The sequence below is a fragment of the Podarcis muralis genome, chromosome 2 (assembly GCF_964188315.1).
Source record: "Podarcis muralis chromosome 2, rPodMur119.hap1.1, whole genome shotgun sequence".
NCBI classification, from domain to species: Eukaryota; Metazoa; Chordata; class Lepidosauria; order Squamata; family Lacertidae; genus Podarcis; species Podarcis muralis.
The window spans coordinates 121349258-121360523 of NC_135656.1; the positions used below are offsets into that span (position 1 = coordinate 121349258).

General features: G+C 42.0%; 1 protein-coding gene across 1 annotated transcript; it reads left to right on the forward strand.

Moving 5' to 3' along the window:
• Positions 1–1038: 1038 nt before the first annotated feature.
• On the forward strand, positions 1039–5562 carry LOC144326818 (vomeronasal type-2 receptor 26-like). Its single transcript, XM_077923657.1, has 4 exons — positions 1039–1194; positions 2423–2650; positions 3324–3450; positions 4652–5562. The coding sequence occupies exons 1-4, from the start codon at positions 1039–1041 to the stop codon at positions 5560–5562; spliced, it is 1422 nt and encodes a 473-aa protein (XP_077779783.1).
• Positions 5563–11266: the final 5704 nt, after the last annotated feature.

An 11266-nucleotide genomic window follows, 5' to 3' on the forward strand; every position in this document is an offset into this window, starting at 1 on the left:
GGAAACCGGGTTTGCGTCTCTGCTCCTCCACATGCAGCTGCTGGGTGACCTTGGTCCAGTCACACTTCTCTGAAGTCTCTCAGCCCCACTCACCTCACAGAGTGTTTGTTGTGGGGGAGGAAGGGAAAGTAGAATGTTAGCCACTTTGAGACTCGTTTGGGTAGTGATCAAGCGGGATATCAAATCCAAACTCTTCCTCTTCTCTTCTTCCAAGGCTTTTCTTCAAAGCTTGATTGATTGATTGATTGATTGATTGATTGATTTAATAAAACCAAATCTCAGCTTCAGCCAGCACACATTTTGTTAGATATTGATCATTCCAGGTTAGTGTCTGGTCTTTTCTTCTGAAAGCAAAGTAAAACACCAAACTCTTCCATTCCCCACTAGATCAGTTATGGCTTTATTGCTCAGGCACTTGAAGAAGTTCAGTTCCCTTTTGTCTACCGGATCGTCCCCAAAGAAGAAACTCAGTACCATGGGATTGTTGAGTTGCTCCTGAATTTTGGATGGACGTGGATTGGCCTCATTGCTCCAGACAATGACAATGGAGAAAGGTTCACAAGTGCCTTGAGGTCTTTAATGATCAAGAAAGGAATTTGCATTGCATTATCAAAAAGATTTCCAGAAAAGAATGGTCATCAAATGCTTGATCTAATTGAACCATTCATTATCTGGACACAAGTCAGTGTCCTTGTTTACCATGAAATAAATCGAATGGGATGGATTCCAATCATGACACTACAAGGGACATATGGGAAAGAAATTGGGGCAAAAATCTGGATTGCGGCAGCTTTTCAGGACACCAATACCTATATGCCTTCTCCTCCTGTTCTGTTCCAGTACATCCATGGTTCTTTGTCCTTTGTATTGAAGGCTCAAAGAAGGACCAGCTGTGGCTACAAGAGTCCATACTCATCTGCTCTCCAACAATTTTGGAACACAGCATTTCATTGTTCATATTCAAAGCATGTGTTGGCTGCAAAAGGCGAGACCAGATGCACAGAGGAGGAGAAACTGGAGATTCTGCCCAAAGAAGAGATGGAGACAGCCCTGTCTCAAGATAGCTACAACACTTACTTCAACGTCCAAGTTGTTGCACATGCCTTAAATGATGCCTATTCATCTAAATCAAAGTGGATGGTGATGGGAGGTGGAAGAGACTGGTTGGAACATCAAAGGCTGCAGCCATGGCAGGTAATTCTTTCCCCATTTTTTCACACCGAAATTCATTGTCCCAGCCAGGTTTTTGGTGTTTTTTAACAAAATGTGTGATGTTCTGTTGTGTTTTTGTATATTGTGTTGGAAGTTGCGGCAACCCAGTCCGATGGGCAAGGTACAATAAAATAAAATAAAATAAAATAAAATAAAATAAAATAAAATAAAATAAAATACTACTAATAACTACAATAATAAATTCCACCTGCACAAGTTCCCCATCTCAACATACAGAGAAAATAAAAGCCAAATGAATGGAAAGAATTGTTTCTGCTTACTTAACACCCTTTATTAGTAGGGGTTACTGGTTGACATCTACTATGCAAGCCTGGACAGTGTGTTGGGAGGTTCTGGGCACCTATAGCACAAGAATACCCCCCTCAGCCTCATTGGTATGGTCCAAAGGAAAGAAAAACAATACGTTTGGCACTAGTTTGGATGCAGGAGTTGGTGGAAGGAGGAACACAAGATGCCACCTAACCTCCTTCGGGACTCCAGATTTGTGTAGGGTTTACTCCTGAGCCTTTTCCTCTCCTGAAGATGCCTTACAGGGCAGCAGTTATGGGTTGTTCCTCAGGGTTTACTCCTGAAACCTTTCTCACAAATGTGCATGGCTGCAAGGCTGCATCCAAGCTTCCCTTCTCCTAGAAGGGCTGGCTTCAGGGGTGTCTTGCCCATAGAGGAAAGTGGTGTGGGGCACCAGGGCGTCAAGGAAGAGGTGGAGGTTGTTTGGGCCTCCCGGCATCAGCTCGCTCCCCTCACCTGTCTCGCTGCAGCAAATCCACTTTTGTGAGGCTTCTGGCAGAGGTCAAAGTTTTGTCAGAAGACCCCCACACTTTCTGGTGGTTCCTCCTTGCTGCCCACAGAGAGATCCAGCCTTCTCAGCTGGAGTTGGACCCTTCTCCTCTCTTCCTCTGTCCCTGCTGAGTCTTGAAGATGCCCATCAACAGTTAGTAGCACCTAGAAAACAGACTGCACAGGCACAAGGGATCCTGGCCATAGGATTCTACACTTGGTTGAGATGGGCTCTCTTTTCATTTTTATCTCAGCATTTATATATTGCCATTTGTCAAAAGCTGCCAGGCCAGCTTACAATACAGTAAAACAAAACAAAACAGTTTTAAAAAAGGATACGAAACAACTGAATATAGTATAAAACACAATACAGAATACAGGCAGGATATCTGGTGTTTCCCTGTCACTGCAGCTTCACCCTTTCTTAAGAGAAATCCAGTTTTCAAATGGCTCAATTGATGGACTGCATTTGGATGAAAATGGGAAGCTGCCAGCCGAGTTTGATATTGAGAACTGGGTGATGTTTCCCAATAAGTCTCGTGTCAGAGTGAAAATAGGGAGTATACAGAGAAGGGCATCCGTTGACATGAACTTCACCATTAGCCCAGAAGCCATTGTGTGGCCAAAACGGTTTAACCAGGTAAGGGACACTTGATTCCATGTGACATTCCTTAAGCTGCGAATATTTTTGAATAATACATCTGAGGCTTCAATTGCAATCCTTTGGACACTTAACAGGGAGTAAATCTCATTGGATATGGTGCAGGGGTTGGAACTGACAGCTCAGGGGGCCTTCATTGCCTAAAATGACTATGTGATGCAGATGGGATTTTATATCCATGGAGGAAATTTATGCTTTCGTGTGCATGCAGATTTCAGCTTATACCCAGAACAAACTTAGTTGGTCTCTAAGGTGCTACTGGACAATTTTTTTATTTATTTCGACTGCGTCAGACCAACACAGCTACCTACCTGAATCTAGAATCATTTTTTTTAGGCTACCATCTTCAGTAGCTGGTATGTTTTATTGCCTATTTAATTGCTGTTGTTTTGTTGCTGCTGTTGTTCAGAGATTGTTACTGTATCTTTTGCGTTAAATATACTTATCTGGGATATGAATGTTGAAGGAAACACACCAAAGAGATTTCCCTGCCATGTTGTTCTGCAACAGAAGCGCTCTTGTGAACAAAGGGTTCGGAGCCAGTGGAACCAGAGATCCAGTTGGTTTGTTTCCAAACTCTATGAATAACCTCTATAGACCCCAAAACTCCTAACAATTTCCCCTTGATGTTCCTTTTTCTCCTTATGGCTAGACTGTGCCTTTCTCCAGGTGTACCAAAATCTGTCTGCCTGGCTCCACCAAAGTGGTTCAAGAAGGAAAGCCGATTTGCTGCTATTCTTGTGCTCCATGTGCAGAAGGGACAATCTCTACTTGTGAAGGTGGGCGACTCCAAGTTAGAAGGAGAATAGGAATAGGAATCTCTGGCCAAAAAGTGGATAGACAAGTGGAGAACTTTGGATGCACTGCCCACAATGCATTTATTTAGGGATATTAAACGGTGCGCTCAGTGAGTAAAGAACCAAAACCACACGAAAAAGAAAATGAGTTTTTTAAAAAATTAAAATAGTAAATGTTCAGTTAGTGAAAGCACATTACAAAATAAAATAAATCATATGGAAATTATTACATGGAAGAAATAAAAAAATGTTTGTACTACCTATCTAAAAATATATGTACAAACTTAAGGTAAAGATAAAGGTACCCCTGCCCGTACGGGCCAGTCTTGACAGACTCTAGGGTTGTGTGCCCATCTCACTTAAGAGGCCGGGGGCCAGCGCTGTCCGAAGACACTTTCCGGGTCACATGGACAGCGTGACAAAGCTGCATCTGGCGAGCCAGAGCCGCACACGGAAACGCCGTTTACCTTCCCGCTGGTAAGCGGTCCTTATTTATCTACTTGCACCCGGGGGTGCTTTCGAGCTGCTAGGTTGGCAGGCGCTGGGACTGAGCAACGGGAGCGCACCCCGCCGCGGGGATTCGAACCGCCGACCTTTCGATCGGCAAGCCCTAGGCGCTGAGGCTTTTACCCACAGCGCCACCCACGTCCCTTATATGTACAAACTTAACAGTGAGCAATTATCCTTCTAACAAATTTTCTCCAATCCAGCTAACTGAAATGTTGCTGGAGATGTTGGATAAATATTACTTATATAAAAGTAAATAATTGCAAATAGGTCAGAAGTGTAAAAGGGGGGGGGACCCCCAAATTATATGGGCCCCAGAAGACAAAATATGAACTGTAAAAGCTCAAGGTAAAGAGGCATGTCGTTGGTATTTGGTGAAAGCTGTACAATGTCAACACCAGACACATGTCTGTGGAGGTGAGAGTTTCTCAGCTATTCCTATATCCCAAGGTTGTTTGGGTGATAAAAAGCAAGGAAATCCCCTCTCTCCTTGAAGGAAAGGCAGGATGCTACGGTAAACATTTAAAAAGGAAATAAACAAACTTTTGCCTCTCCCTCCCTACAATACCTTCTTCCCTGATCACCCTTGCATCAGCATTATTCTTCCTGGTATTATAGAACACAGATGGTTATTCATATGGATGATGTTCGGACACTCTTTTCTCCTTCTCCTTAGATGCAGATCATTGCATCAAATGTCCAGAAGATCAACATCCAAATAAAGACCGAGATCAATGTATCCACAAGATAATCACCTTCCTGGCTTATGAAGAATACTTGGGAATCATTTTAGCTTTCCTTTCCCTATTCCTGTCTTTGACAACAGGCTTTGTCTTAGGAATCTTCATTAAATACAAGGAAACACCCATAGTCAAAGCCAACAACCGGGACCTCTCTTACATCCTCCTCATTTCTCTCCTGCTTTCCTTTTTGTCTTCCTTCCTGTTCATTGGGGAGCCAAAGAAAGCGACTTGCCTTCTCCGGCAAACAGCTTTCAGCATCATCTTCTCCACTGCAGTTTCTTCTGTGTTGGCAAAAACCATCGCTGTGGTGCTGGCCTTTCTTGCTACTAAGCCAGGAAACAGAGTCAGGAGATGGCTGGGGAAAAGTCTGATGAACTCCATTGTCATTTCCTGCTCCAGTGTCCAAGTGGTTATCTGCACAGTCTGGTTAGGGATCTCTTCTCCATTCCCAGAGTCTGACATGCACTCCCAGTCTGGACAGATCTTTGTGCAATGCAATGAAGGGTCTGTTGCTATGTTTTACAGTGCCCTGGGCTACATGGGCTTCCTGGCTGCCATCTGCTTCGTGGTGGCTTTCCTAGCCAGGAAGCTGCCTGGGGCCTTCAATGAGGCCAAGCTGATCACCTTCAGCATGCTGGTTTTCTGCAGTGTTTGGGTGTCCTTTGTGCCCACCTACCTGAGCACCAAGGGGAAGTACATGGTAGCCGTGCAGATCTTCTCTATTTTAGCGTCTAGTGCTGGGCTTCTAGGTTGTATCTTCCTACCTAAGTGCTACATTATTGTACTGAGGCCTGATCTGAATACAAAGGAGCACCTAACAACTCAAATTAAAGATGCCATATGATTCTCTAAGGGCTCAGCTACACAGCTGCAAATAAAACATTTTATTTATGTATTTTTGAATTTTATTTGTTTATTAAAGTTCTTATGTTTCATCGGTAAACATAATCATATTACATCACAAGGCTTATTGTACTATAATTTGCAACATGTATACAAAGTTTATATACTAAAAGAAGAAGGAAAAACATTTTTTTTCTAAAATCATATATGTACCAACACATTGGACTTCCTGTCTATCCTGTTGTATATTCATTTTTTTTACAAATGATTGTACTCTTTTATTGTATATTTCTTTACATTTTATCTAATACATTCCTTTATCAATATGTACCCTTGGTCTTATTTCTCAACGTCTCCAACGTCAATTGAATGCTAGCATAGATAGTGACCCTTTACTGTATTTTTGAACATATATCTTATATCTATCCCAGTTTTGCATAAATTTTTGTTTTGAGTTGCCTCTCAGGCTATTTGTCAACTGCGCCATTTCAGCAAATTCTTGTAGCTTGTTACGCCAATCCGTGCTACATTATTGTACTGAGGCCTGATCTGAATACAAAGGAGCACCTAACCACAAAAATTAAATATGTCATGTGATTCCCTAAGGACTCAGCTAAATAGCTGCAAATAAAACATTTTAAATGTGTTTTGAAGTGCAATTTACAAATGTGACAGCAGATGACAACAGCGAGCTATGCAAAATTCAATGTATTTTTCAAAAAGTTTTTTCTCTTCCTTTCCCATAAATAAGAATGATGAAAATGTATTTGTAATGTTGGGGCTCCGCTAGGGGCGCCTTGGAAGATGGCCGACAATACCATCTCTCCAGCTCACACAAGATACTTAAGGGGCTGAGATGGGAGTAAATCAGCCTCCCATTTTTCTTCCCGGTGTAAGGGAAGATGCAGCCTCATCCGCGGTTGTCCATAAATCATCTGCGAGTACGAAAGAAGGAGGGGGGGAGGGCACCGGACGGAAAGCCCTCGAGCGAGCTCAGATCTCCCGGACGCTGTCTCTGAGAGCGACCCTAGTTGCATTTCTTAAGATAAAAAATTGGATATAAGTTATTGCACATGCTTCGAGCAAAGAAAAGGGTACGTTAGCTGCTAATTAAGCCTGCCACTGAGAAGTTAAACATGATGGATTGGACTGGAAAGAAGATAACATCAAAGAGTAACATCTATTCCGGTATGTTGAAATGCAATGGAAAGACTTTTTCTTTTCTTATTACGATATTATCTAACAACCCAAACCCCCAGAAGAACCGTCAATACGACCTATAGCAAGTGAGATTGGAAAATAAACTGTGTGGAAATAAAAATATCAACTAAAGCTTTTGTTTTTTGAAATATCTGGAAAGAAAATAAAAGGCTCTCTTGTGACGCAGTTTTTAATCGGGATCCGCCATTATGAGACAGACTATGTTGCGAGATTACTAGTCATAGGGACAGGCGAGCCATTACTCTGTTATCATGTTTGTATTCTAAATTTGACTTGGCAAATCTTCTCTGGAAAGGCTAATTTATGGAGCAACTTGTCTGGGAAAATTAATGAGCAAACACCTAGATTTTATTTCATCGGAACTGGGAAAGATGGTGTCTGCCGCTCGAGGAGGACTTTTGGATCAGCGTGTGATTTATTGCAAACAAAAGATTTACCAGCTTTTTAAAAAGGGAGAGCCTTACAAAGTTCACACAGAAACATATTATTGCTTACTTTAACTTGCCTGTGGAAACAACTCAGAGGTTATTAAGAAGAAAAAGGATAAAAACAAGAAGATTGAAAGATGGGACTGGTGAACACTAAAAGCAGCAGAAATATGAGATGATTGGACCCTACTGAACTCGAAGCATGGGAACGCCCAACAAAAATTTATAATTTGGCAAAATATTTGGACTTTATGATATGTATTGGTATAATTTGGAATAATTAATGTGATATGATTGGTTTGTTAAATGGAAAACTTCATAAAAATTATTATAAAAAAGAAAAGAAAATGTATTTGTAACGTTGGGATGTGTGCAGTGTGCTGTCAGCTCGCCAGTGGATTGCGTAACTGAAGCCACAGCATTGTAGAAGAAATATGTCAGACAGTTAACCAAGGTCAGCAATAGTATATTGTACTGGCACGTAGTAGAACAACTATGTACAACACAGTTCTTTGAGCATCCCTAGAGCCCAAGGAAGGTCGGTGGCCGAGCACCCACAAATTTTGGTGCCAGGGCCATGCATGCTGCATGGCACCCATGGCACCGGGCACCCCCTATTGTGCGGGCAAAATGGCACTACTGTTCATGTGAGCCATGGTTGTAAACTTACAGATAATGTTAAAAGATCCAGTCAAACTTCTTCATTTAGTCAAATGGTTGCCATTCAAACTTCCTTCTAAGCTTGTTCTGCTGCCTAATATTTATCTCAGAGAACACAGCACCTCTACTAACAACCACCATCACTAGCCTAACCCTGTTTTGTCTATAGTGGCCCATTTCAAGTAAGACCTGCTCACCTCTCACTCATGAACAGGGAAGGTGGTGTTGCAGAGGCTCCCCCTAAGACTTCCTCCCTCTTAGTTGGAGTGCTAATTTGGCATCTACCAAGCTCCACTAAGCTCCTGGTTGAAGGATCTGTGTGTATTGCTGGAGCCTGAATGAAGTGTCTGGGTGGCTGATGTTACTCTTTGATTTATATGGGGATTTGTAATGTTTTTGTCCGATTGATACACATTAAACCAATCTATTCCACCTTTTATACACACCAGCATTTATTGTATTTCTTCTTCGCTTTCTTTTTGCAGTTTCTTTTATTTCTTTTTTCTAAAGATCAGTTAATAGCTGTGTGCTGGGAATCTGTTTCTATGAACCTGCACAATTTGATGCTGAGCCAAGAAGGCATCTCTCAACTCCATAAGAAAGATCTATTTTCAAAAATGAAAAAAACGAAAACGTTTTTGTTTAGTTTTGTTTCCTTTGTGTGTTTTTTTCCTTTTTCTTTTCTGGTTTTTTTCTTTTTTCTTTTTTTGTATGTTCCTTTTTTTGTATAGTATTATTTTGGATTCAATGTTTGTAATTTTTGTTATGATTCTGCATTGAAAATTTAAAAAAAATTAAAAAAAGAAAGATCTATTTTCCTGCAGTACCCTATGCCTTCTTAGTCAGAATTCCCATTAAGTTCAATGGGACACACAGAACCTGGACTTACTTACCTGGGAGTAAGCCCCATGGGGCATATGCCTTAAAGAAACAAGCAGTTGATAATTCTTAATGATCTAACTGTGGGTTGGTTTTTGTGGGGATCAGAGGCTTGCATGTCTCTGAACAGGGCTGAATTTAGGTTTGATGAGGCCCCAAGCTACTGAAGATAATGGGGCCCTTTATATGTCCACCTGTCCTTTGTCAACAACAAATTGTCGCTGGATTTTGTGTTGAATATAGAAGAAGAAGAGTTTGGATTTGATATCCCGCCTTTCACTCCCTTTAAGGAGTCTCAAAGCGGCTAACATTCCCCTTTCCCTTCCTCCCCCACAACAAACACTCTGTGAGGTGAGTAGGGCTGAGGGACTTCAAAGAAGTGTGACTGGCCCAAGGTCACCCAGCAGCTGCATGTGGAGGAGCGGAGACTCGAACCCGGTTTCCCAGATTATGAGACTACCGCTCTTAACCACTACACCAAACTGGCACCAAACAGTATAGGCTATACTGTAATTTATGGACCTAATAGGTCCATGCACAACACAAAACACTGTTGCTGTATGTTTATATTATTTGTTTTTTATCCTATATTTTGGAAATGTACATGCAGTTTTTTCCCCTTTAACCTTTTTTGGGGGACCCTAAGAGAGTGGGCCGTAAGCTATGGCTTGTTTAGCTTATACGTAAATCTGGCACTGTCTCTGAATACCATTTGTTGCAGAACAAGACCACCAAAGGGCTCTTATCCCCATGCCCTGCTTGTGAGCTTCCCAAAGGTGTATGACCAGACACTTCAATATATGGGATGCTGGACTAGATGGGACTTCGTCTCATCTGGCTGCAGAGCTTTCCTAATGCTGTTGAGGCCAAACTTGCACACACACACACACACACACACACACACACATCAAACTTTCGCAATTCACCTGTGATTTCTTATAAACATGGTTTTTCCCCGCTCTGCACCTGCCACCCAAACTTCGCAATGACTAAAGTTTGTTGCAGTGTCAAATTTATTCTCCTTATAATTATCAAAATCATAGCTATTTATTCCTGCCAAGATCAAGATACATTTCTGGAGGTTGCCTAGACAACGCAATCAAGGGCAGCATGAGGTTATATCTAGCTCTGTGCCTGGGGAGAAAGGTTGATGCAGAGAATAGCTGATACGTCAGAGACAGTCTGAATGAACAGCTGAGGCAAACCTGAATGTTACCCATACTGGGAAAGTCACTGCAGCATTCCTCTTGCAAGTGTTTTTGACTTCTGATTACCTGGCTGGGCAAGAGAAAGGAGCAGCCACAAGGGAAGTGTAGGTAAAGGTAAAGGGACCCCTGACCATTAGGTCCAGTCGCAAACAACTCTGGGGTTGCGGTGCTCATCTCGCTTTATTGGTCGAGGGAGTCGGAATATGCCCGCATGACTAAGCCACTTCTGGCGAACCAGAGCAGTGCACGGAAACGCAGTTTACCTTCCTGCTGGAGCGGTACCTATTTATCTACTTGCACTTTGATATGCTTTCGAACTGCTAGGTTGGCAGTAGCAGGAACTGAGCAACGGAACTTACACCGTCACGGGGATTCGAACCGCCGACCTTTTGATAGGCAAGCCCTAGGCTCTGTGGTTTAGACCACAGCACCACCCGCATGTAGGAGGTACAGGCAAAATGATTTCCCTCCTGCTTTTCCTGCTAATGACACATGGAGACTGCGAAAAGCAAGGAAAAGAATGTCCCTTGAATCTGATCTGGGAAGAAAGTGAAACACAGAATTACTACCGGCCCGGGGACTTCATAATTGCTGGGATCATATCTCCAAGTATGTTGACTCTAGAAGACCCATACATTTTTTCCCAGATTCCCTCAAAAAGGCTTGGATGGTAAGTAATTAGATGCCACTGGATGTCATGCTTCTCTAACACCACTCCAACAGTTTCTACTTAATTCAAAATAATAAAGGCAATTTTCCACTTTGAAGGCTGTGTGTTTTCTTTCTTTCTTTGCAATGGAATTTGCAATCGCCTAGTTTTTATTTTTAAGTGGTAAATAGATTTGCACCTTGTAACTAGGTGATCCTCAGATGAAGAGCGGTATATAAATTTATTACATAAATAATAATAAAAATATATTCCTTGTCTCAGCCCAAACTGCAAACATACACATCATTGTTTGGTGATGAGCTACTTTAAGAATGCCTAGAAATAACATTTGCTTTCTTTACATGGTGAATAGGTTTCTGACATTTTTTTATTTGATGTTTCATTGCAGTTTTTCACCTAGGTTCTACTGGCACATCTTGTCCTTCCTGTTCTCCATTCAGAAGATCAACCTGAATTCCAGGTTCTTACCCAACATCTCCTTGGGCTACAACCTCTTTGAGAACTTTTTGGATGCAAGGATGACTTCCGATGCCATGCTAGACCTGCTTGCAGGGGGGCAAAGCAATACTCCAAACTATAACTGTGGAAAAAGGAATAACCTGCTGTCTGTTCTTGAAGGGGGCAATTCTGCCATCTCGA

Excerpts from the sequence above, each read along its gene's own strand:
- LOC144326818 (XM_077923657.1), top strand. The coding sequence starts at position 1,039 with ATGGAGACAGCCCTGTCTCAAGATAGCTACAACACTTACTTCAACGTC. Across the intron at positions 1,195-2,422 it reads AAAGGCTGCAGCCATGGCAG|CTTCACCCTTTCTTAAGAGA; the intron begins GTAATTCTTTCC and ends CTGTCACTGCAG. Across the intron at positions 3,451-4,651 it reads GACAATCTCTACTTGTGAAG|ATGCAGATCATTGCATCAAA; the intron begins GTGGGCGACTCC and ends CCTTCTCCTTAG.